The sequence below is a fragment of the Phyllostomus discolor genome, chromosome 7, assembly GCF_004126475.2.
Source record: "Phyllostomus discolor isolate MPI-MPIP mPhyDis1 chromosome 7, mPhyDis1.pri.v3, whole genome shotgun sequence".
Lineage (NCBI taxonomy): Eukaryota > Metazoa > Chordata > Mammalia > Chiroptera > Phyllostomidae > Phyllostomus > Phyllostomus discolor.
The window spans coordinates 87,284,728-87,312,533 of record NC_040909.2 but is presented as its reverse complement, the minus strand read 5'-3'; the positions used below and the strand labels follow the sequence as shown (position 1 = coordinate 87,312,533).

Below are 27,806 nucleotides of genomic sequence, written 5' to 3'. Positions count from 1 at the left end.
GCCAGTACCAGACTGTTTTGATTACAGTAGCCTTGTAATATAGTTCTGTGTCAGGTATTGTGATCCTTCCTACTTTGTTCTTCTTTCTGAAAATTATTGCAGCTATTCAGGGTCATTTGTGGTTCCATACAAATTTTTTAAATGTTTGTCCCATATATGTGATGTGTGTCATTGCTATTTTAATAAGAATTGGGTTGAACCTACAAATTGCTTTGGGTAGTATGGACATTTTGATGATGTTAATTCTTCCGTTCCATGAACAGGGTATATGCTTTCATTTGTTTGTGCCTTCCTTAATTTCTTTCTTCCTTGTTCTGTAGTTTTCTGAGGAGCGATCTTTTAACTCCTTGGTTAGCTTTATTCCTAGGTACTTTGTTTTTCTTGTTGCTATATCAAATGGGAAAGTTTTCCTGATTTCTGTTTGCGACATTTTGTTGTTGGTGTACAACAAAATATTGACTTTGATTTCTGCATATTGACTTTGTGTCCCACTGTTCTGCCAAATTCACTTATTAGATTGAGTAGTTTTTTGGTGGAGTCTATAAAATTTTTCTATGTATGCTATCATGTCATCTGCAAACGATGGCAGTTTTACTTACTTCTGTCCAATTTGGATGCCTTTCATTTCTTATTTTGGTCTGATCGCTGTGCCTAGGACTTACAACACCATGTTGAGTAGAAGTGTTGAAAGTGGACATCTTGTCTTCTTCCTTACCTTAGTGGGAAAGCTTTTAGTTTTTGCCCATTGAGTATGATGTTGGCTGTATGTTACTTGTATATGGCATTTATTAGGTTAAAGTATGCTCACTCTACTCCCATTTTGCTGAGTGTTTAGCACCATAAATGGGTGCTAAACCTTATCAAATGTTTTTTCTGCATCTATTGATATGATCATGTGATTTTTGTCTTTCCTTTTGTTAATGTGAAGTATTACATTTATTGGTTGGTGAATATTGTACCATCCTTGCATCCCTGGAAAGAATCGCACTTCATCATGATGTATGATCTTTTTAGTGGAGTGTTGGATGTGGATTTTGCCAATATTTTGTTGAGGATTTTAGTGTCTATGTTAATCAGTGAACTGGCCTATAGTTTTCTTTCTTTGCTGTACCTGTATCTGGTTTTGGGATTGGGATGATGCTGCCCTCATAAAAAGATTTTGGGAGTCTTCCCACTTCTTGGATTTTTTGTAATGCTCTGTGAAGTATAGAGGTTAGCTCTTCCTTAAAGGTTTTATAAAAATCTCCTGTGAAAGCATCTGTTCCAGGGCTTTTGTTTGCCAGGAGCTTTTGATTACTGCTTCAATTTCACAAGCTGTTATTGGTCTGTTAAGGTTTTCTGCTTCTTCTTCATTCAGTTTTTTTAAAAAGATGTTCTTCTAGAAATTTGTCCATTTCACCCAGGTTTTCAAATTTCTTGGCATGCAGTTGTTTGTAGCGATTTCTTACAATCCTCTGTATTTCTGTGGTATCAGTTGTAATCTGTCCTCTTTCATTTCTGATTTTGTTTATTTAGGTTCTTTTTCTCTTTTCCTTGATGACTCCACTTAAAGGCTTGTCGAGTTTGCTTATTTTTTCAAAGAACCAGCTGCTGGATTCATTGATCCTTAGAATTGTGCTTTTAGTCTCTATATCATTTAATTATTCTCTGATCTTGGTTATTTCCTTCTTTCTACTTGCTCTGGGTTGTCTTCGTTGTTGTTCCTCCAGTTCCTTAGGGTTAGGTTCTTTAATTAAAATGTTTGTATCTTTTTTAGGCAGGCCTATATCACTATGAACTTCCCTCTCAGAACTGCCTTCACTTTGTCCCATAAGTTTTGGACTGTTGAGTGTCCATTTTCATTTGTTTCCAGAAACTTTTTGATTTCTTCCTTGATCCCTTTCTTGACCCAATCATTGTTTAATGGCATCCTAATCAATCTCCATGTGTTTGAGTGTTCTTGAGTGTTTTCCTGGAGGCTGGTCTCTAGTTTCAACCCCTTGTGACCATAGGAAATACTTGGTATAATTTCAATCTTCTTGAATTTGTTGAGGCTCATTTTGTGTCCTATCATGTGGTCTATCTTTGAAAATGTTCCGTGTGCATTTGAAAAGAATGTGTATTTTGCTTCTTTGGGATGAAAGGTTCTATATATATATCAGTTAAGTCCATTTGACCTATGGTATTGTTCAATGCCACAATATCCTTGCTCAAATTTTGTTTTCAAGATGTACCTATTTTTGACAGTGGGGTGTTAAAATCCCCTAGTATAATTGTGATGCTCTCTTTATCTTTCTTGAACTCCTCCAAGGCTTTCCTTATATATTTGAGTGCTCCTATTTTGGGTGCATATATGTTTATAATGTTTATGACTTCTTGATGGATTCTTCCCTTGAGTATTGTGAAATGTTCTTCTATGTCTCTTTATATGGCCTTTTGTTTTGAAGTCTATTTTGTCTGATATAAGTGTTGCTACACCACCTTTATTTGCTACCCATTTGGCTGGAATATTTGATTCCCACTGTTTACTTTTAGACTTTGCTGGTATTTTATTCTGAAGTGGGTCTTGGGTAGGCAGCATATGTGCGGTTCTAGGTTTTTTTTTTTATTCATTCAGCTACTTTATGCTTTTTATTTGACTATGTAATCCATTAACATTTAAAATTATTAATGATAGGTACCTATTCATTCTCCCTCCGTTTTACCTGTGTTCCTCTCTCTGCTTTTCTCTTGCTTTTTTCTTCGTCTTCTTAAAGCAGTCCTTTTGGCATTTTTTTTCAGTGCTCATTTGGTGGAGGTGTAGTCTTTCAGTCTTTTGTCTGAGAAACTCCTTATTTAACCCTCTTTTTTTATTTGAAAGCGTTGCTGGGTAACGGTCTTGGTTGCATGCCTTTACTTTTCATTACTTGAAATGTTTCTTGCCATTCACTTCTGGCTTCTGGTGTTTCTGATGAGAAATCGGCTGCTAGCCTTTTGGGGTTCCCTTGTATGTTGCTTCTTTTTTCTCCCTTGCTTCTTTTAAGATTCTCTCTCTGACTTTAAAACTTGGCATTTTAAGTATGATGTGTCTTAGAGTAGACTTCTTTTTGCTTCTTTTGAGTGAGACCCTCCTTGATTCTTGAACTTGCATGCTTTTCCTCTGTCCAAGTTTGGGAAATTTTCTGTCATTATTTTTTTTTCAAACAGGGTTTCTAACCCTTGCTCATTTGTGGCTCCTTCTGTTATCCCTATGATTCAAATGTTGTTGTCTTTCACATTGTCTTGCAGTTCCCTTAAGCTATCTTCACATATTTTTATCCTTTCTTTTTGAAGTTGCTCTACCTGGGTGTTTCTAGGTCATTAATTTGATCATCTGCTCCACCCAGCCTTCTTGTAATTCCTTCTAGTATATTTTTGTTTCATAAATTATATTCTTCATTTCTTCCTCATTCTTCTTTGTAGGTTCTATTTCCTTTTTGACACTGTTTTAGTCACCACTCAGTTCCTTGTACATGTCTGTGAGTTCCTTGACCATCCTTATCACCATTCTTTTGAATTGTGTATCTGATTGTTTGTTTGCCTTCATTTCATTTATCTTTTTTTTACTAGGGAGTCTTCCATCTCTTTTGATTGTAGGTTCTTTCTTTGCCCATTCTAGTGACACTTTTTGTTTGTTTCTGTGTTTCCCAATGCTCTGCTTTGCCAGCTGTCTCCACAGGGTGAAATTCTGTGGTAATAGTTCTGTAGGACTCAGAGGTGCCCTGACTTTGATCTCATTGACTGGATGCTCAAGGTTTGCCCTTTCTTCCACTTGTGTGGACTCTCACTTATTCAGGCTTTACCTGATGGTGGGTTCTCTTCTTCCACCAGCTTTTCTGATATTCACAACTCCCACTTTATCTTATATGTGATCAGGACAGGGTTAAGGAGAAATGGACTAAGACAGTGGGAAATTATTCTATGGGATTGAGAAAACCAACAAGTAGAGAACAGACAGGAGATCCTTTGGAGAAGTATAGAGATAACCGTGATATTTTACCCAAGTAGATACATTTTATAAAAGGTGAAAAGGAGTTAAGAATCTTATTAGGAGGCAAAAATATGAGCTGACTTTAGAAAGCAGAGCACTTATGCGAGTTTTGGTGGTGAGATATGGTGAGAGTATGGGCTAGAAACTTGGCATAGTGTGTGATAGAATATAGTTAACCACAACAATAATATAGCTTAGGAAAATGGCAAAATGAATTAAAACCAGGGAAGGGTGCTATGTGGGATTTGGAATAACAATAATATGATAAGGAATACATAATATGAATAAAAAGAATGAAAAGACCAAAAGTAGTATGTTATTGGAATATGAGTGAAGGAAGAGAAATTAAAATGCAGTGTAAAAGGGATAATAACAAAAACCTATCTAACAAACAAAACAAAAGAAACTAAACAAAAAGAAGAGAAATACAAAAATAAAATAATAAAAATAAAAATAACAAAAAATAAAATGCAAATTCTGAAGGATAGCAAGGTGAAAATTGTCCCAGCTCTTGTCTTTAGCCTTCTGACTTCTTTGTACATCTATGTTTGGTCTTCTTATCACTCCAGGCCTTATTGTCTTTCATTTAAAAAAGAAACAAAAAAAAAAAAGAAAAAAAAAAGCCCCCTACTGTCTTTAAACCTGCCAAGCTGGTTTTCTTGGTATTCCTGGATGCTGTAGGATAAAGGGGGCTAGGCTCCATTTTTTTTTTTCTTTCATGTGGTTCCTTTAGAATGGGGCTGGGTCTGGACTACAGTAAGCACAGGTGCCCATTTTCCAGCCCATACTCTCAAGAGTGCTGTGCGGACCACACTGTCCATTCTGCCCATATGTACTAGGCTGGCACCTACAATCTACCTTGTTGTGAAAACCAGGGATCAGTCAGTGGGGTTACCTGAGTGGGAATAAGTCACACCCCTCCTCCTCCTTGTTTGTTGGCCTGGTAGCTGCTCTGGGACAAAGTCCTTTTAGGGCACTTTAGTGCCCCTACCTCTCTAAGTCCCTGCTGCTCCCCTTGATTAATTTGTAAGGTGCCTTGATTTAGAGCAAATTATGCTTCTCCTACTCCCTCTTCCCTGGGCTGGCTGCTGTGTATGGGAGACCCTTGCACTGTAACTGAGAGCCTTTGTTGAAAGAATTCCCCTAGGAAGCCACTGGCCATTCCTAGCAAGTACTTGGCTTTCCACCCAGACTAACTCTCCGACCAGTCCACAGATTATCTGGGTCATGTCTGGTTATAGCCCATCTCTTCTCCCACCTACAGGTGCTTCTCAGCTCCCCAGTTTCTCTGGTACTGTCCTAGTTGGTAATCTCAGTGCCAGCCAGGGTACACCACCAACTGTTTGTCTCTTACTGTGTCTTTATCCCCCTGGCACCTTTAAGTATCCAGGTGTCTTCTGGGAGGGGAGGCAGCAGCTAAGTTATAATCACTGACCCAACTGTCCTCCAAAGTTCTTGTGGCAGCCACAGTCTCTGGTGCAGGGCCCGAGGACCCTCCTGTCTGCTTACACAATCTCCTTACAATCTCCTCTCTCCATTTTTAAATGCCCCCTGCAACCTTTGGCTTCCGAACTTCACATTGGCTGGACTTCTGTTGGCTGTTCACTCTGTTCTTTGGAAGATGGGCTAGGTGTCCCAGTTGGGTGCATGAGCAAGTGGGTCCTGCTTCCACCTACCTCACCACCATCTTCCTTCCATCCATTCAAAAATTAATATTCTTTATGTCTGGATTTAAAAAATACTAATTAATAAGAAAGTTATCACTATCTGATCTATTACCTAACCCTGTGGTGTCCAGATTATTGTAATATAAATCAATCTATAATCAATGATACATTTTAACAGTTTAAGAATATTAAAAGTATCATATACATCTAGCACAAGTAATAAACACATTTTGAAAATGCCAACATTTTTTATTTGAAACACGAGTATGCATTTCTATTTTTAAATAATTTACATTTCTAAATCCTCATGGTGACTATAACAGGTTCTTTCTTGAAAATAGACATTTAAGGAAAATCCAGAATTGTGAATTTGGATACTATTTAAAAGAATCACTTGTTTATATGTTACTTGCTTCCCCCATACTGTGAGTGTGTGTTTGAAGCATCTTTTGAAAAGGCAGACAATATGTCAAGTGACTTGAGCTTGTGAGGTGCTGTGTTATGTCATTTGTCCCAGAATTACTCTGGCCAACCTTTAACTTGTGTCCCCAGTGAAATTAAAGACTACCTGCAAGAGTCTAGGAGGACCACCTCATTTTATTTGATGTTATTAGTTGGGGTTATTGGCTGGATATTGGTAAGTAATTACTCAGTGACTAGTATATTTCCCAAGGTGACAATTATTGGTACTGGGCAACCTAGAGCCCTTAATTCATCAACTTTCTTCTTTATCATAAATAACAGAGGTTAGTAGAGAAAACAGCCCATGATAACTAAACAAAGGGCAACTGTTCAAAGGTTCCTAAAAATTTACTAGTTGGATTTATTTACATGGAAAAGGTTCAATTTTATATCACCTCAAATCCAAGAATCCTCAGTAGAGTATGAACTATGTGTATGCATGTGTGTGAATGGATGGATGAATAATTGAAAAATCTGGAGACACCTAATCAGGCCAACCTATTCTTACTAAAAAAGCTCAGGAAATCCCTACAATTAATCACTTTGAATGATTTTGGAGAGGAGGAACAAAGAGGAATGGAAACAGAAGTATTGGTGTGGCACACACTTATCTAAATAGTACAAATATATAACTTGCAAGTGAAATTGTACATACAGAAATTTAAATTAAAGTGAAAGAGTAAATTTTAATTTATTGAAAACTAATTTTTAAAACATCCAGTTTTTCTAATATTAAAGTACTTTGGATAGTCACTAAATTATTCTGAATTTTTTAGTAGAAAACAATGTCATCAAATGTATAATTCTAGATTGTTTTGCCATTAGTAAGTATTTATGGTGAAACATACTCTGTGTAGACTAATTATCAACTCACCAACATTTATGGACCTCTGCTCTGGTGCAAGCCATGTGTTATTCACTAGAGATAGGAACAGACACTTGTAACATTAAATGATCTTTGCTATGCCTGAGTGGAGCCCAAAGCACTTTGGGAACACGTAGGACAAGCAGTTGACCCAGTCTGGAATCCTCTGTGATGATTTTTTTTCAAGATCACTCTGTCAGTTTGCAATGACTATGTAATTTATTGACCCAGGCAGAACACATTAGATTGTTACAGAGGATTCCATTATAACTCCACAGTATGCTGGTTGCAATGTCGGGGAGTTAAGAGGCATCCCCAACCCTGGAGGTGGAGCCCACATCCCAGGGTGATTTATCTGTCCCCACATAGCTTTCACACTCTAGAAAGCTGACTAGTCCACAGATCTGGCAGGGTATGGTCTGGGCTCCCTCCTTTTTTCAACCTGGGAAGCCCTGGGTATAATGTCAATACCAAGATTGAGTGTTTTGCATTATTCTTTTAACCACACTATATGGGTTAGAGGTTGGGAGGTTTACTATCAAAAGCTCATCGTAGGCAAATGTTTACCTCTTTCTGGACTGTTGTGACAAGGATGTGGGCATGGCTTCAGGTGTTGCACCTCCCCTTACTTCACCCCTCCCTAAGGCCAAGCAGCCAGGCAGCAATGCTGAGCTACCTTGTGCTTGGCTTGCAGGAACAGTGGTTCTGGCGTGTGAGGAACAACAGGGTCATGGATGGGTACCCCATGCAGATCACTTACTTCTGGCGTGGCTTGCCTCCGGGTATCGACGCAGTGTACGAAAACAATGATGGGAACTTTGTCTTCTTCAAAGGTAAGGAGTGTCATGCTCTGCTGCACTTGGGTCACTGTGTCCAGGGCCCTGTCACACTCAGAGAGATGAACCTGGGAAACCTGTTGAGTGAGGGTAGGCAGCTAATACATTGTATAAAAAAGTGCATATGTTCCCTATAAATGTAAATAAAGTGAAGTGAAAAGTAATTTTTAATTCTCTCATGTATGTTTTTCATATGGTACCACATGTAGAAGTCAAATTTAGAAGGCACTGTGTTCCTGTAAATTTTCAGATTTTGCTTAAAAAGCACCAAAAAAGTAAAATGGACGAATGAATGAATGGTTTAAAAAGCCATTTCTCATTAACTAAGGGTTTTGGACTTTATTTTTAAAGAGTATTTGGGTTTGCTTACTATTTTATGCAGTGAAATCTATTTCATTTCTCAAACTTTACTTGATTTAGACAGTTTATATTAAATAGTTCACAATAAACTAGGAAATTGCTCATAAAGACAAGGAAAACATATGGGTAGAAAAAAATCACTCAATTCACTTCTCCCCATGAAATTTATTTTTTGCTCTTTATCTTAGTGACAAGTCTTAATTGCTACCTACTCATTGCCTGGTACATAAAAGTGAACTAAGACAACTGGTACTCTGTCCTCAAAATTTATTAATATTCAAAACAATAAATTTTAATGTCTGTGGGGGAAGCCATGGACACAAGACTGACTGAGCCTGGGGTAGAGGTGGGGGCAAGGAATTTGAGCAGAACATGTCTGAGCTGAATCAGAGGGGAACTAGGTCCATAATGGGCAGGGTTGGCTGTGTTGCCCAGAAGCTAAAGGATGGAAAACAAGCATAAATTGGGAAAGAAAATGAGGTCTTAACCAAAAAAAAAAAAAAAGGAGAATGAGGAGTAGAAAGAGAAGAAAAAGAAGGAAAAAGAGGATGGGGAGGAGGAGGAGGAAGAGGAGAGGGAGGAAGAAATTATTCTCAGGATCAAACTAGAAGAATTTGTAATGCTGATGAGGGTAATAAAAGCAGGACATTTGGGAAACACTTGTAATATTTGAGTGAAGTTCAAACTACCCATGTAAAAGCAGTATATCCTTAGAATTTATTGTCTTAACAGATTAATCCCTGTGGAAAAGAGGCCAGTGCCTTTGTTATAAGGACATGTGGGGTCTGCAGTTAGATGCCGGCTTCACAGGCTGACTGGCTATGTGAAGTGGACATGTTACTCAGCTCCCTTTGCCTCAGCGTCTCCCTCTGGAAAATGGATTGGTATTATTTGCCTTCTCATGATTAGTTTGAGGACAAAGCTGAGGATGTGTGACCTTGGTACACCTGAGCCCTTAGTGAATATCTGCTAGTATAACTATCAATATGTCTGTCCTTCTGACATCCAGAATAAGTATATAAATTACGTAGATGAGGACTGTGGACTTGTCCACTCTGGACATAGGAAAGGAACATCTAAATTCTGGTCTTTGGAGAGAAATGACCATTCCCTGAGCTGTAGTAACAGAAAGAACTATGGAATTAGCCTGAGGTGGCCTTGGGTTGACAGCTGACACAGGAGCTGTGCCCCACCCAGAAACTATTGCTCTGGAGAAACCCCACCATCCTGTACCAGCTCTCAATGCCTCAGGGCCTCACTTCTATCCATTTGCCTCCATGCTTGTCACTCATGTGGTAGCCACATCCTTCTTATTCCTGCCCACCCTATTTGAGTGCAGAATTTATAAAAGCGTGAAACTATGCAGTAGATGTAAATACCACCAGAGGTGAATCTAAAATACAGCAGCATATTTATAATAGCCGAGTGCTGGAAATAGCCTAAGTGCCCATCAGTAAATGAGTGAATCCAAAAAAAACCCAAAAAACAAAAAACTGTGGAACATTTACACAATGGATTACTACACAGCAGAAAGAATGATGGAATTCCTACCCTTCACAACAGCATGGATGGGACTGGAGACCACTATGCTAAGTAAAATAAACCATGTGGTGAAAGAAAAATACTATATGATCTCACCTACAAGTGGAACCTAACCAACAAAACAAACAAATGAGCAAAATAGAACCAGAGACATAGAAATAGAGAAGAAACTGACAGTGAATGGCAGGTGGGGGTGGGAATAACAAGGGAAAGAAGGGAAAGCGTCAAGTCAAGTAACATATATAAAAGATCCATGGACAAAGACAATGGGGGGGAGGATTGAATGTGGGAGAGAGTGGATGGGTAGGGTAGGGGACAGTAATGGGGGGGAATGGGGACAACTGTAATTTAAACAACAGTAAAAAAAACAAAAAAGCTAAAAAATAAAATAAAATGCATTTTCTCACACACCAGTGTGTCTTCAGTTCTTGGAACAATGCTGAGGCAGAGCAGCCGAGACCAATGGTAATTAGTAAAAGCAATGGCAGTAAATACCATTGGACTCAGTGTGGTATCTCTTATGTTTTGATGCTGACAGTAGGACAACTTTGTTTCTGGTCATGTTTTTTATTCATCATCTAGAACGGTATGCCTGTCAGTGGTCTTCTGTGATCTGCTGCAGTTTCAGGAAATGTTTAGTTTCAGCTTTCTCAGTCAGAACCCTGCATGAGGCTTCTTTTCCCTGACCTACACCGTGCACTACCTCCCAGTAGATGTGCTCCAAACCCAGCTGTGAACATGAACTACCCTGACACCAAAACTCATGTCCAAAGGGATCCAGGACCTGGTTTCCCCTTCCCTGGTCCAGCTCCCTACCTGCAGAAGAGCCCAGAGTTTGGGTGTCAGATGGCATATCACCCCCTTTCTGAAGTCACATAACAGTCACATGACTGTCTCAGCTTGCTACTGTCACTTGGCTGTTACCACCTCAAAAGTCCAGATAAACCCAAAGTCCCTCATCCCACTGTATGTCACCTTTGCTCTCTGGACCAGGAATCCATCCAGGTTATTCTCTGCTTTAATTTCTACTTGCCACCTGGTGAACTATGCATTTCCCTTTTTTTTGGCTTACTTGTATCCTTCCCTCTAGAATATTAGTTCAATATGACCAAGGTCTGCTTTCTCTCTTTTTTCTTTTATACTGTTATATCCTCAGTATATTTTATCCAGGGGTTGACCAACTTTTTCTGTAACGACCAAGTAGCAAATGTTTTAGTCTTGACAGCCCATGGTATCTATCACATATCCTTCTTTCTTTGTTTCTTTTCTTTTAGCTTTAAAAAATGTAAAAACTCTTCTCAAACCATGAGCTGTACAAAAACAGGCCGCAAGTCAATTTGCTGAGCTCTATTTTAAATGATGCCTGGAATATAGTGAACAGTTCATAATGTCTCTCTTCACTGGCCTTGATGTATCATAGCTTGTGTGAGTGCAAGGCTAGTCCTTGATGCAAGCTAGCCACCTGGTTTGGTACATATGATTGTCAACTGCTTCCTGGCATTATTTAGACCCCTTCAACCCTCTGCTTCATATTTGGAAGCTAACATGGGTCATTTTCCTCTAATCACATTTAAAAGTTAGTTTCTTTAGTTAGAGAGCTTAAGAACGTAAAATGTATCATCCTCAGAGAAGTAATAGGCTTTTCTCCAACAACTGAACATACTGCACACTTCATGCTGATCAGCTATCTCAGCATCCCTCAGGTAAAATCCAGTATAACAGAGTGACATTTTGTGAGCACAATAAGCCAGATGTTCATATTCTCATCACAGGCCATGTTTAGGCTGAATGGTTATGAGATGATAATTATCAAACATCTTAGTTGAAAATTGAGCCCTTAAAATCTCTTTCAAGAATTGGAAATAAATTTAAAAACAAAGCTGTCAGTATTATCAAAATCAGTATCAATCAAAATCAAGTCATTGAGCCCTGATCCATGTGGTTCAGTTGATTGGGTGTTGTCCTGCAAAGTGCAATGTCACTGGTTTGATTATTGATGAGGGAACATACTTAGGTTGCAGGTTCAGTCCTTGGTCGGGGGATGTGTACAAGGCAACTGATCAATATTTCTCTCACACATTGATGTTTCTCTTCCTGTCTTTCTCCCTTCTTTCCCCTCTCTTTAAAAAATTAATTAATTAATTAATTAATTAAAAAGTAATTAAAAATCAAGTTGTTGAAAAGTCTCAAAATTCATATTGTTGCCTTCACTTAACTTCAGGGAGGATGTATCATCCTAGCTGTCAGTTCCATTTCAAGAGGCAAAAATCACTTATAGAATGGGAAATAGAATATGTGAGACAGGAAGGAAGAGGACGATAAAGTTTGGGAATTAAAAAGTCATACACAAGTTGTGTAACACAAAAGAAGAGTTGTCTAAGGCAGGTTGCCCTGGAAGATGACAAAGTGGAAGATGTGACTTTCATTATCACTTTGTTGCAAATGCTTGTAAAGCAGCAGTTTTTTTAAACTGCTTTCAGGTAGGTGATCACTCTTGAAGGTTTAGGAAGTGTCCTTGAAGTTCATTTGAAGTAGAAACACATTGTTTCTTAAAAAGTACAATAGATCACCTATAAGCAATCTCTATTATGAATAGATGAATGTGCTGATTACTGATGTCTCTGTCGGAGGTAGCGAAAAACTGTTGCTCAAAGAATTGTCTTAGATTAAGGAGTTTATGTTTGGTGGCCTTGCAACATGTGAATTGTGCTATTTCCTTGAAGTTATTAATGTTTATATTGTATATAAAAATGAAGTGATCAGCAAAACTGAGGGCAAACATTTAGTATTTTAAAATCTCCCTTGATATATGTATATGTATCTGTATATGTATATACACACACACACATACATGTATGTATTTATTTATAACAATTCAAAAAGTGTATGGTATATTTTTATTACAGCTGTTTTTATTTATACTTCAGTCTCCCATATTTTCCCATTAGTATTACTTATGTATCTAAAAGTTTTTCCATTTTCATTTATTTACTGTCAGTTTGAGTTCCTGGGGATGCAGACAAAGAGGAAGTTATAAACCTGTAAAAAATAATGAGGTGGAGGCACGACTGGCCTGTAGAGCTGGGGACTGTGCTGTAGATGAGAACAAGGACTTCAAGAACCCAAAAAGGTGCCCCATAGCAAAGACTGCCTGTCAGAGTTGTCTCCCAGAGAGCAGAAAGGGCCAGGATCAAGTATGTGCCATGCTCAGGGTTGGCCTAACTGAAGGTACTCAGCTAAAAGGCCAGTTTTCCCTTGAAAGGAGCTCTAAGCTGCATAACTCAATGGTTTCCACATGTGCCTAAATATTCAAAATTCTCTGCTTACTTGATAATATTGTGGAGCCTGGAAAAGTAGGTTCTGGTAACAAAAAGCCCTTTACCTCCAGAGTTAAACAATTATTCAAATATCTTGAGTAACCAATCTATAAGCAATACAGAAATTAAAACATAATCTACAGAAAGTTGACACTGACATAGATCAGTGTACAATAATGAAGCACTTGTTATTTATCTTACTTATCTGACTGGATAGTAAGCAAATTTGACTGGAGAAATATTGTATTGTTTAATAATATGTTACCATTTAGGGGGGACCATGAGCTAGATAGAGTGTGGGTATATTATACATTTGATCTCTGATATTTCTAGAACTCTGAATGAGAAGTGTGAGTGCCTTAAATACAAATTAGAAAAGGGAGGCTTATATTTAGTAACTTGCCCAAGATCTCACAGCTAATCATTGGAAAAGCTGTCACCCCCTACTTCTATCTGATTTCAAAGCTGTTGAATACTCTGTTAAACCATAGTCTAAGAAAGAAAATATTCTTTATGACAATTTTTTAAATCCTTGGAGTGTTCTCAAGAAATATATTAATGTTGATCTATAATAATTCCAATATACAAAAGTCAGTGAGTAATGTAAATTCAGCCTTCTTTTATAAAAGAATATCTAGTCATTAAAGAATGTATGTTCTCAACTTTTCTGTAGAAAGCCACATAGTAAATACCTTCGGCTTTGCAGACAATATGGTCTCTATCATCACTACTAAACTCTGTCACTGTAGCTTAAAAACAGACTAAACATTATGTATATAAATAGTTGTGACTGTGTCCTCATAAAATTTTATTTACAAATACAGGCAGAAGTTTTTGGCCCTAGATTACTCACCACTATAATCAAAGACATAAAATATAAATGTGTGAGAGTTTTGTGGACTCTGGGGAAACAGCAATATAGTTGATTTCTAAATTAATAAGTTACCAAAGGTATCTGATGACTGAGGATACAGTGAACAAAGCATGAGCTGAGTGCAGTAATTAATAAATGCTACCAATAATAAACCTGCAGTCATCACTTGATAAAGGGGAAAGAGGCAGCAATCAACAGCAATTGTAAAAGTGGATGGAATGTAGATGTGTTCAGTTAAGAGTCAATTTGGAATAGTAAGTTGAGTGCTGAATTAAAATACCTGGGCTGCAGTACAAATCTATTAGCAATTATGTATGGTTTTAAGTATGTCACTTCTTTTTTTAAGATTTTATTTATTTATTTTTAGAAAGAGGGGAAGGGAGGGACAAAGAGAGGGAGAAAATATCAATGTGTCATTGCCTTTCATGTGGCCCCACCAGGGACCAGGACCTGGCCTGCAACCCAGGCATGTGCCCTGACTGGGAGTCGAACCCAGAGACCCTTTAGTTCACAGCCCATGCTCAATCCACTGAACTATACAAGCCAGGGCAGCATGTCACTTCTTTAACCTGTAAATAACTGTCTTAGGCTGAATTACAAACCATTTTCTTGATCCAGAACATTTGAACAATATGATGCATCTTATCAGTGGCAGTGGCTCAGTTCAAAGGTATTAGGGAAAACAGATTTGATTCAGCCTCTAGACAAGGCCCTGTCTTCTTTGTAAAAATGTTAAAAAGTCTTTAGACCCTTTTCCTTGTAGGAATAAGCATGTATTTTAACAATTCTTCATGGTTCTTTGCTTAGTGTCTGGCACCTCTTCTGCACAAGAGCAAGGATCTCAAGTGTTTCTGTCATTTGTGTTCACAGCTCCTTCAGTGAGTGGCCATAATAGACTCTGAGTGAACAGCTAGATATTCAGTGGTTGGGGAATGGATGGTTAGTTGGATGAATGGGTGGGCAGGTAAAGTTTTTTTTTCAAAATTTCTGTCTTTAATAAGAGCTGTTAGTATTTTCCTCTACTTTCTGCAAAGAACTGTATCAGTAGGACCAGTTTTTTTCCACTTACTCTTGAGTATGTCAACTTTCTGTGAAAATCAGTAAATGCCTTACTCTGTCAAAGAGACAATAATTTCCTTGACAATTAAACTGTTTGATGGTAATGTAGTGAAAAATCCACCTCTCCTATGTTGAAGAAAATAAAATAGTTGAATGTGAATCTCACATACTCAAAATCTAAAAAATAGAAGTAAATTCACTTCAACTTTATCATGGGAAAATCTTACTGCATCAAGAAAAAAAAGGAACTGTATAACTGTATTTCCTTAGTAATTACTAGAAAATTAAATGTATAACTCATAATCAGCATTGAATTGTTTTCTTGAATTCTATGCTACAAATACTTAGCAGGCAATGTGTTTTCTTATATTTTGTGTGTACAGTTTACTGTTGGGACATTATCATGTAACCTGACAGCAAATGTTTGCTAAGTGTTCTGTGTTGCTTTGTTTTCTAAATACAATATAGTGCATTTTTAAAAAAATTCCCTGGGGATTAATCTTAAAATAAAAAAGAGTGAATTGACATCTTCTATAGTGAACATCTTACTGTTTCTTCCTGTTACTAATGGAAAATTCCAACAGTGTAGAGAAGTATTTATTTTCAAAACACATTAAAAAAAAAAACAGTTTATCTACAATAACAAGAATTTCCTGGAAGAACTGTAACCTTTTCTTTTCTCACATACTGCTCTTTCTTTCTCAAGACACCTGGACAACATGGAAAGAAAGCTTCTGTGAACATTTCTCATGCTACCTGCACCAAAGAACCCTTGTGAACTGTTGGTGGGAATTGCAGGCTGATATAGCCACTATGGAAAACAGTATGGGGCTTCCTCAAAAAATTAAAAGTGGAACTGCCTTATGACCCAGCTATTCCACATCTGGGTATTTATCCAAAGAATATAAAAACACTAATTGAAAAGGACAGGTGTACCTCCATGTTCATTGCAGCATTATTTACAATAGCCAATACATGGGAGCAACCTAGGTGTCCATTGATTGATGAGTAGGTTTTTTTAAAAAGTGTGGAATATCACTAAACCATAAATAGGAATGAAATCTTTCCATTTGCAGCATCTTTGGAATACCTAGAAGGGTATTATACTAAGTGAAATAAGTCAGACAGAGAAAAACAAATATCATGTTATATCAGATATGAGTGTAATCTAAAAAAAAACAAAAGTAATAGGTACAGAGCACAAGTTGGCATTTGCCAGAATAGAGAGGGGTTGGAGGGGTTGGCAAAATACCTGAAGAGGGCTGAGGAGTACAAATTTCCAGTTACAAAACAAAGAAGTCCTGGGGATGTCATGTACAGCACAGTGACTATAAGTAACAATACTGTGTTGTGTATTTGAAAGGTGCTAAGACGGATCTTAAAATTCTTATCACAAGAAAAAAAGTTGTAGTTTGACAGATGGTAACTAGACTTATTACTGTGGTCATTTCCCACTATATAGAAATATTGAATCATTACATTGTACATTAACCCCAAACTTAGACAAAAGCAGGGCTCTGGTTCCCAGAGAAAATATCCTTGATCCTTGATTCAGAACTATTTTATTTTAGCAAGTTGTAGATGTATCTTTATTTTTTAAATTATTTCTGATTGGGTTCATAAATAGTTATTCATTATACCTCCTTCTGAAAATAGCATTGATGTTTCAAAGATAACATCCTTATTCCAGGTGTGATTGCTGTGAAGTTATCATGTGGATATCATGCAAAATCCTTTTTAATGCATTGTTAATTGATATATTCTAATTTCTGGCATTGAATTAGTATATTCTGAATTTGCACTTATTTCATACAGGTAACAAATATTGGGTGTTTAAGGACACGACTCTTCAACCAGGTTACCCTCATGACTTGATTACTCTTGGAAGTGGAATTCCCCCTCATGGCATCGATTCAGCCATTTGGTGGGAGGACGTTGGGAAAACCTATTTCTTCAAGGGGAACAGGTCAGTACACACTTCACCAACGTAAATCAGTTCAGTAATGTTTAGAGTAGCTGATATTTCTGGTCTATCACAGGCAAGCGCTGTTGATGAAAGAATTGGTTTAGATATCAGGATAAGAATTATTGAAATGTGGAATGTTCATATTTTAAAATAACAGTCAATGTAAATTTTCCTCTACTATACCCAAATAATGTGACTTTCTTATGAAATTAAATATATAGTATATATTCTTTCCCTTTTCTGTAATCTTAATATGCCTTAAAGCTGTGTAGGCAGTGTATACCCACCCTTGCAATGCATTTTGTTAAAAGTTTTTTTAACATTTTTTATTTAAAAATGTTTTATCAAAGGTTTTTTAGTGCTTTTATATTAAAAGTTAAATTTTTATACTGTTGCACAGTTCATTATGAACATTTTAAAATAATTTCAGCCCTGGCATGTGTGGTTCAGTGGATTGAGTGCCAGTCTGTGAACCAAAGTGTCACCAGTTTGATTCCCAGTCAGGACACGTGCCTGGATTGCAGGCCAGATCTTCAATTGGGGGATGGAAAGAGGGAACCACACATTGATGTTTCTCTCCCTCTCTTTCTCTCTCCCTTCCTCCCTCTCTAAAAATAAATAAATAAAATCTTTAAAAAATAAACAAAATAAAATAATTTCAGTTTAGTCATGAATTCTATTTCTTAAGACACATTATTTAAGTACCAACAATAGGTATAAATGACAGGCTTTAATGTCCAGCAAGCTAGTTTTGCTTTGGGAAAGGATATAAATTTTGTTTACTTTGCAGTTTCCAATTTTTTATTGCAAATGACTTCACACATTGAGCTTTGTCCTTGAGACCAAAGATCCTACAATTTGCCTTGTGGATTAGAATGCATACTTTTAAATTTATTCTGTTACTAACTTTGTATACATTATATTTGTACATATATTTCCATAGCAAAATATTCACAGGTTTCACTTTCTTACTAAATCATAAAAGATAAATGATTAATCAAACAAAAATTTTATTCAAGTAGATGATAATTACTTATCATGGCCACAAAAATGGTTCTGAAAACAACACAAGTGTGGTAGAGCAGGGAAGGAAAGTGGAGAAATCAATTCACAGCATGGGGCCCACTAAGGAAAATAATTCTGCAGCCCTGCAATATCATCTCTAAAATAACAGCCCTCGGCTAGTTTAATTGCTTAGGAATAGGTTCAGTACTAGTGGTTGGGGAATTTTGTTTTGGATTTTTTCTTCCTTCCTTTTTTTTTTGTTCCAAAAGGCATGGAAACACAAAGTAGAGAAGATGCCCAGGAGAAGTGAACTCACACAGAACACAAAAGCTTAGCTGTATGGGGTTTCCATGAGGATTTCATGGATGATCCTAAAAACACCACATCATTACCTAACAACCTTTTTTCACACTTGTAGGTGTTATTTATTTTAATGTTTTATTCTAAAAGTTTAGCATTTATTGAAAATTTTAAGTTTAGAAGTTAAATCAGTGAAATCAATGAAAATGAGATACCAAATTTATAGTAGAATAAAGACTATACTAAGCATGAGAAAAGGAGTTTAATTCTTTTATTTCCTATTTGAAAAGCTTCATGGAAATACAACAAAATGAACAGAAATATTACTTTAATTTTAAGTTCTGTTTAAATAGCTTTTTTATATGTTTTAAAATATTTAAAGCAAGATTACAGTTAGTTTCCATATGTGATCTTGTATAAAATTTAATCATGGATGCTTTATAAACAGATTACTTCATACTTGTCTAATTATATAATGCCAAAGTCACATTTTTATATTTATAAATAATTCATCCTTGATTAAACATTAATGGAAAAGACATGAGCTCTCTAATTCAAACACAAAAACAGCAATTGGTCACAACTTTTGTATAAGGAATAGGGGAGTCTTTCTTTTCTACACTGTATATTTATAGTACTTGCTAATTTTAACATTTTACATATTTTCTATGTATATTTTTGAGAAAAAGCATAACATGAATTTATTTATCTTTATTTATTTGCTCCTGTTCTCCCACTGGCATCTTTCTGCTTAAAAAAAAATGGTAGCCCTGGCTGGCTTAGCTCAGTGGATTGAGCGCGGGCTGCAAACCAAAGCATCGTAGGTTTGATTCTCAGTCAGGGCACATGCCTGGGTTGCAGGCCATGACCCCTAGCAACCACACATTGATGTTTCTCTCTCTCTCTCTCTTTCTCTCTCCCTTCCCTCTCTAAAAAATAAATAAATAAAATCTTTAAAAACATGGTAGAAAGGTGGGTTGGAGGCACAGGCTTGAGATACTTGACATATAAACCAGACTACAAGCAGGGGCCTCATGAAATCTAACTATAGAGATAAAGAAAATGAAATGATGGTTCTTTAAACAGTTCTGCAAATTCTGATGGAAATTTCTAGCTTCCTTGCTTTATAGACAGCGTGGACTTCATCCTCAAGTTCCTCCTTGCCCTTTTCTTCCTATGCTATAATTTGATACTTGAATGCACTTGGATCTGCATAGCATTTAGCTCTAAAATGCTGTGATTCTAAATCATCTCTCAGCATCTTCTCACAGCTATATCCAAGACTCTATTGCCATATTTCATTCTAGGCTTAACCTTTGAGAAATTTAGTATATTTTCAAAGAAAGAAGTCAAAATAACTTGAACAATAAAATGCCAGTACCATAAAAAAGAAGTCAAAATATAAATGAGTTTGGTTTGTTTATTTATTATTTTTCTAATTGTCACTAGTAATCAAACATTTATTTCTTTCAGCTTAAATTGCGTGTTTATGAAGTCATTATCCAATATGTATTTTTAAAGTCATTTATCATAGTATAAATGGATAATTTCAATCCTGTTGCACTTTTAAGTATGTTCCTGAAGACTGAGATTTTGTATAATTATTTGGGTAGGGAAAACAGAGTGGACTTGTGTTTGTGGTAACTTAACAGAAGCAAGTAGCCTAGACCCTGAGCAAAGAAATAAAACAGAAAAGGAGGAAGTATTACTGAGTCTCATGAAATAACCCTTGGAGTCACTTTTGTTCATTTGGAATTCAGTATTCAGCAACACCCCATTAAAGCAGATCATTCCAGAATTGTCCGCACTGTTTTTCTTCACACAGAAAGAATTTGAGAAAATGTTCTGTATTATTACATGGACAATTTTTGTTTCTTATGGTTGTGACTCATGATCAAGACTAAAAAATAATGAATAAATCTTATTTATAAACATATTTTGAAGCACTGATCTCCAATACTTCTCTCAAAGATTCAGCAATTTAAAGCCATCATTCTAAAGGTAGAGATCACTGATGTATCAGAAGAAAAACCGTAAGGTTTGTTAGAGTAGCCTATATCATTTGCTGACAATCCTACACAAATTCCAAAATTTATTCCATTGCAATAACTACATTTTAAACTCACCAAATGGTTTATTTACAGTATCCCATCTGACCATGTTAATATACTTCTCAATGAACCCGTAAGCTTACTTTTCAAACAGAAAAAAATCAGTGGAATGAATTTTTTTGTTCATATTGAAATATGTTCAGATATGTTGAAAATTAAAATACAAACTTATATTTGTAAATAAGCATCAGCACCTTTAGAAGCTCTGGACATAGTGAGAGGATTCTCATCACAATCAAATATACTGAATATATATATCAAAGCTGGCACACAGCAGTTAACCTGAGGGTCTGAGCCTACACTGAGATTTTCAAATTGTAAAATGGTCCCAAATTAGAGTATTGCCTTATCTTCTAGCAGAGAGGAGAAATGTGTTTCTTCTCACAAATTCATACCAGAATTATGGTCCTATAAGAGTGTATAATAAAATTCACATTCTATTATTGTTTCTTTGAAATGTGATCTTCATGAATCTTATTTAGGTGCTCAGAGAATTGCCGGAGGGTAAAATGGATGGATGCCTGATAGAACCAGGGAAGAAGAAAATCATACTCACACATGAAGATTAAGAATTTTAGCAGTGAGAAAGAAGGGCAGGTGGATTAATAGTTTGCTCATCAAGGGAAAATGAATGGTGATGTGATAGAAAACCATACTTAACCATGAATCAGAGAGTGTTAACTTCAACTCTGCAACATTCAAAAAGAGGAGCTACGGCCAAATCATTACATTTGAATAATGTGACACCCAATGCTCTGTCAGTGAAGGCACTGAATGACAGTGTCTTTGTTGGGTGCATCATACACAAGTACTGTACAGTGATCATAGAGAAATAAGATCAAATACATTTAATATAAATTTACTTTATAGCTATAAACACTGCAGAATGCACGAGTGTTATTACAAGAATATTGTAATCATCCGTCTTTGGAGAACAAACCTGGTTCTTAAGTACGTAGTGACCTTTCATAGAAACCACGTATAGGTGTGATCCTATTGTCCCTAGGATTTTAAATTATTCCAAACTTATGTTAGCTAAATATAAAAACTATTTATGCTTATATCATCTGAATATGCCATTTATTGTAAAGAAAAACCATTACTTAATCTATCATGGATGGAAACACCTTGCCTAGTAAATTTTAACACAGTGAAGCATCCTAATTTTTAGAGGCATAAACTGAGAGAAAAACAAAGGGGTTTCTTAGAGTCCATGAAGTAAGTTATTTGATAGTTTCTTTGTGAGAGGTTTTCCTTATGATCAATTGCATAAACCAGTTGGTTAACCTGTATGACTATTGTAAACCCCATTGAGATATTGCCTTGAGAAAAGACAGCTGGAGATTTTGAGTGGAATACCAGTCCTATTAACCATTCTGTGTTCATAGCAGATTGTTCTGTGAGAGATTATTCATAATAATTTAGAAGCAGATATTTCCATGAATTTTCCATGAACACAGTATGAATGCAAACATACTTCAGTGCTGGAAGAATGATGCTCTGCTGACTTCTCTTCTTCAGAAGAATGGGCCCAGTCACTATGGTCTCAGCTCAATGCCTCTCCAGAAGTTCTCTGATCTGTGATCTGTTCTTACCATCCATATGATAACAATCTGTGACACACACCTGTCACCCTGTGTTTCCTTCAGGACAAAGTTGGCCTGTGGCTGATGTATTGGAACCCTTCCTGAAACTCCCTTTTATCCTTCTTATGTGAGCACTGAAGATGAAGAAAATGCTAATATCCTCAATGTTATATGAGTGAGGTTTGTAGAAATCTAGAGAAAACCCCTCTTTACAAGATCACACAGCTGTACAGATAAAGGATCCTCCACTGACTCAGAATAGGAAAATACTCAGAGAAAACCAGAAAGTGTTTTTTCATGGTTTCAACCAAAATGCCTAATCCCAAGTTTGTGCATAAAGTGTGTTATTCCCCAAACCTGCTGGTCAAACCCTAGCTTTAGCAGATGGTTACAGATGTTTAAAAATATTTGTCAAATGAATTTGGAAAACATATTTGTTTTATGTAGAGGAAAGAGTAGAGACTTTAAAATCAGACAGAGTTGGTTATAAATTTACCTGTCATTCATTGTCTTCCAAGAACTCTCCTCTCTCATAGAGACAGTGGTTCCATCTCAGATGTGTTGTGATTAAATCATATAATGCCTAGACCATTCTGACAGCCCTTAGAAAGGCTATTAAACTGTCAATCCCTAGAACATTCCAGAGATGAATTTCTTTGACTCTGAGAACATATGTCCAATCAGTAATCCGGAGTCACGGTGTTTAGTTTGTCTCTTGGATATCCCGTGAAGAACTAGGCATCTGGTAAATCCTTTACCTATATCTGTTTTTATGTCCATCCACTGAGGTCTCCAGTCAAGACCTGCTTACAGTACACACTCAGACACCTGGTCACCTCATGCACAACTACACTCTGATGTCAGCAAGAACCTGAGTTCAGCATACCTAAGACCAGACTTATAACACTTAAGTCTCCCCAGACAGCCCTTGTCTCTGCTGCACTGAATATTGGATTCTTCCTCCAGACAGCCAGACCCTAATTCCTGAGTTATTTACTATCTCTCACATATTCATTTGAACCACTGTTAGACCTGGGACTTCTTCAAAATGATATCTCCATGCCTTACATTACCAAGAGATCCACAATGTACATGCTAATTGGTGTCCTTTTTCTATGTTACCTCCTTCCATCCTCTCACTGTGGATGTTTGGCACTCAAGCTTGTCACCACCACAAGAACTTTCTATGACTCCTGATTCCACCTGGTGTACTCCTCCTCTAAAACCACATCTGCTGCTGCTCACTTGCTCTCTGCTCAGACATCAGCTTATTGCAGACCCCTGTCTGTTCTCTTAAGCCATATTGAGGGATAATTTGATCTGCTTTATTTTCTTAATAGATATTTCCACCTGCTAGCATAGTATGTATTTTTGATTAGTTGGTTTTTTGCTTGTAACCTTCAACATACCCTAAAAGGTAAGACTGAAGAGAGCTGGGGCATGTCTGTTTAGTTCAAGGTTGTATCTCTAGCACCTATAATAATGCCAGGCACAGAGCAGGTACTCAAATAAATGTTGAATGAATAAATGAATCAAGATTCTGCTTCAGATTATTTGAAAAAATGTTCAGCTGCCTAAGTAAGATTGTTAAAAAATGAAAACCTCTGACTTACAAATACACTGATGCTACCTTTTTAGACTGTAAATATACTTATCTAGTATTTTTAATTAATTATAACAGACTAAATAAATACACAATAACATACCTAGTTTTCACATATGCAGGACAGAAAACAGAATAAATGTTTTGATTCCATTGTCTTTACAGTGATTTAAATCAGTTCTGAAAATCATTACCAGGTGTACAGGTGGCATGCAGCAAGGAGGATGAATGTTAGCAACTGCTGTCAGTATACATAATTTCCTTTCCTATGCATGTGTTGTTGTTCTTGCCTTTATCCTTTGTAGGTATTGGAGATATAGTGAAGAAATGAAAACCATGGACCCTGGCTATCCCAAACCCATTACAGTCTGGAAAGGTATCCCTGACTCTCCTCAGGGAGCATTTGTGCACAAGGAGAACGGTACGCAACATGTGAATTATACACTTTGTGATTTACTACATATTTCTGTATTGCATTCTAGCTTTTCACTGTATTAAGTCATTAGAAAGTGCCACACTAGAGCTACATTGTACTGTATTACCATATATATAAATTTACTCAATTTACATTTAATATTCTGCTCAAGATATTTTTTAACTTCAATTTATTTAGAAAAAGATGAAAGTGATTTTTAAATGGAAGATGTGGATACCTTTGGAGTAACGTCACCTATTTTTCTTCTAAAATTTGTGTGAAGGTAATAACGCATCATGGGGTGGGAACTGGTCACAGAGAAATAAGTTGTAATTATAGCTGAGGCACAGAAACACCTGGAAATGGGGAATGTTGAGGGTGACATTTTTCACATGTGTCTTCAGCTGAGACTGTCAGCAGACAAGGAAGATACCAGCTCAGAACAGCCAGGCATAACTGCTTAATAATGAGAAACAGTTCAGAGTAGCCCAAGGCCCCTGTGCTCATTCTTAGGATTTGAGATTAATCCAGATCCTAAGTGGTAGTTAGCCAAGCAATAGATAGCCCACACTCCCTGATGTGGGCATATGTCAAGGCTGAACACTTCTGTCCTCGTGCAGGGATTACTAAATAGGACTAAACCATAATAACAGTAATTCAAAATAAAATCTAAACAGTGTTCCAGAACAGAAAAGGAAAGGGATATCATTCTGAAATAAACAGAAAAAAAACCCACCCTGTCAAATGATTTATAATAGGAACCAGAAGAAAATTATGATTCTGTGGGTCCTCAATGGCATGAAGAGCCTATAACATAAATATAAGAGAAAAATATACATCTCTTGCAAGAACAAAATTATCTTCCCACCCTAAGGTATATTTCAGAGGGAGAGAAACAATGTCCTTATATTCAAAACTTAATGTTTTCTTTTTACTTAGCAAAGAATAACTTTCTAAAATACTAACAGAGTTACCAAGCATGTTGGGAAAATCAGTGCTTACCAAAAAATTACAAATGAAATTTTATCACATTTGTGTCTTCTGGACCCTAATTGGTCCACCCCCCTCTTTGGTATTTTAACATGAGCTTGCTTTTCATCTTTCAGGAAATCCTCCTTGAATGTCTTCTTTTGGGACCTGATCCTCTCACTCAAAATCTCAGATTACAGCCATTAACATACATGCCCATTATAACCTCTTGAAAGGCAGTCACACAGTAACCATTCAATAAATGTTGTTGAAATTAATTTTATCCTTGCTATTGCTGTAAAATTTCACTCCCTAAAGTAGAGATCTCCTAATTGTCTGAAATCCTTGTTCTGTAAGCAGCAATGTCGATGAATCTACCCACAGCAAGCTGCCTTTGTTTGTTTTGTTGTTATTTGTTTTGTTTGGGGGTTTTTTTTGTTTTGTTTTTTGGTTTCTACTCAAATCTCAAGCTGTGGCTTCTTATTTGAAACTCAGACTTTTCAGTTTCTATTATGTTTGTATGAAAGGGAGTAATCTCAAATTACTAAGTTAACACATTTGTATTTATATTTAGACCCAAAGTAATTTCATGTAAGACTAAGTACACACAGGTGATATTTTATTAGTCATAAAATCAGAGATGATGCAGTTCTGAAATGGTTTGTCTACCCACCCTTCCACCAATGTATCAGTTTCTTCCTTGGAATTCTCTCCTCATGATAATTTTCAAAAAAAAGTCCTTTAAATTCAGCTATAGATTTTTTAAGGATATTTTTGTATTAAAGTGAAACATGCCTTTGAAAGACATACTGATATTAATTCTGCCACTTTTGTTACAGAACACAACAAGGGGGGGGCCTGGGATGATATACTATTATTGAAAGAAGGCCCCGGGTCCGTTATGTCCGCCGCCCTAGGAAAGACGTCTCTCAATGCCAGAGATTCATGAAAAGGAAAGGAAATGTTTATTTAATGCTATACAAACTTAAAGTAGTGACCTAATGTCTTCACCAAAATCCCAAAGTCCCTAAATACACCCACAAACACACAGTCCTTCCTTCCTTCCCCCTTTGCCCAGCCCAGAGTACCGTATCTCAAGAAAGGAAATAGAAGTCCATGGCTTAGGCAGTCCTCTGGTTCTTCCCAGTTAGTACTCCATCTCTACTGGGAGACCTCCCTGTGTTCCCGGCACCCTCAGCTGAGTCACCAGGATCTCTGCTAAAACCAGGTGGTGGTTTCCCCTTCTAAAGCTGTGGGGGTCCCCACTCTGCCAGGCCGCGTGGTCCTCCCTCTCTCAGGGCTGCAGGAGTCTACACTCCCTCAAGTCCGCGTGCTTCTCCCTCCTAAAGCAGCATGGTTCTCCTCTCTCAGGGCTGCGCATGGTTCTCTTTACTAAAGCAGCATGGTTCTCCTCCTCAATGGCCGCCAAATCTGGGTTTTAAATCCCTGCGGCCAATCTTCTTCTGCAGCCCCATTTCCGACTCCTCCCACACTCGGCTTCACACGCCAGAACTCGTATCCTTCCAGTTTCACTGGTCTGCCATCCTGAGTCTGGGCAGGTGTGGCCCCATGTCCTGGAGCCAATCCTCTCTGAGCTCCCACGCAGGCGCTGTAACTCAGGGGACCCGCCTCCCCCACCCCCCCAGTTACGTCTAGGTGGGGAAGTTACTTCTGGGTGGGGAAGTTACTTCCATTCCCCTGGCTTAGAGCTGATCACAGCTACTTAACCTATCTATGCAACCAGCCAAAGGCTATAGATATGTTAAATGACCAACCCAGAGGTTAGCTGCAAGGCTGTTGCTATGCAAAACAGCTCTCAATGGCCCCGCTCCATTTGTCCCTTCCCCCAACCCACACCCTGGGGTGGGGGATGGAGACATCTTAAAATCTCCTGGACACCCTAAGTTCTGGACCGCATTTCAAATGCCTATTTGGGGTCCCCCCTCTTGGCTGCACCCTGTAACACTTTGACCAATGAAATATGGCCAAGAGCTGCCATTTATTGAGTAGCTGCTGTATGTGAGTTGTGCTCTTTGAATTCATTATCTAACTTAATTATGCAACACAACTATCTCTTCACCTCATTTATTGTTATCTATAAATGAGGAATACAATATCAGCAAGTTTTAAGTAACTTTTATGATAATAAAAGTTATTCGTGGGTCACCGGCCAGCAGTAATCACGGAATACTGCGGATGGCTCATCAAAACTCGAGAAAAACATACACAGAGACAACCAGGTCCTGTGGGGGAATAGGAAAAGCAGGACCACTCCTCATGTGGGGAACGCCTTGGTCACCCTCTCTCCTAGAGGGCACCATTTGGCCACCCTCCTTGGTGGGGAGACTGCACCATTCCCCTCCAGAGAGGCTTTTAATTGGTTTCATTTGCATAAGAATTCAGGTAAAAGCTCATTACTCATTGGTAGGAAGTAAGGATCAAACAATAGATAACAAGGAAGTCTGAGGGCCTATTTTGAGTCAGGGTCAAAGAGCTGTAAAACTTTAAGGAACAAACTAACTTCCTCCTTGGACCCTTCTCATTCAACTGAAAGCATTCTAAACAAAGAAGGTTTCACAGGAATTTACATATTCTTTCTTAGGCCTGATCACCCGGGGAACCCGCCTTTTCAGCACAGAGCTGCACCACCCTGTCATTGTTTCGGACTTAGGTGGAACAAGAGAACTAAGGCAACCAAGAGATAAGGAGATTTTCTCCCAGACAATGAGGACTCAGGCTCTGTCAAAGCCGAGGAGCGAGGGTTCATCACCCCCTTTTGCTGTAGCCCCCAAAATCCTTCATTTGGGGGCCTCCCACGTGATCATGCCTGTCTTAGATTGTTCCCCCCTTGGGGAATCTTACCCATCTTTGGCTAACCGAC

At 37.4% G+C, this 27,806-nt stretch overlaps 1 protein-coding gene across 3 annotated transcripts in view; it reads left to right on the top strand.

The window, feature by feature from the left end:
* The window catches only part of MMP16 (matrix metallopeptidase 16), a 262,119-nt gene that overhangs the window by 223,254 nt on the left and 11,059 nt on the right, over positions 1-27,806 (top strand). Inside the window, exons 7-9 of one of the 3 annotated variants that reach the window (XM_028518854.2) lie at positions 7,677-7,815; positions 16,786-16,936; positions 23,847-23,962. In XM_028518854.2, the coding sequence (XP_028374655.1) occupies positions 7,677-7,815; positions 16,786-16,936; positions 23,847-23,962 (406 nt within the window). Of the gene's footprint in view, positions 1-7,676; positions 7,816-16,785; positions 16,937-22,001; positions 23,067-23,846; positions 23,963-27,806 lie in introns of those variants that run through there. The other 2 variants (XM_036031100.1, XM_036031099.1) reach the window with 2 other exon arrangements.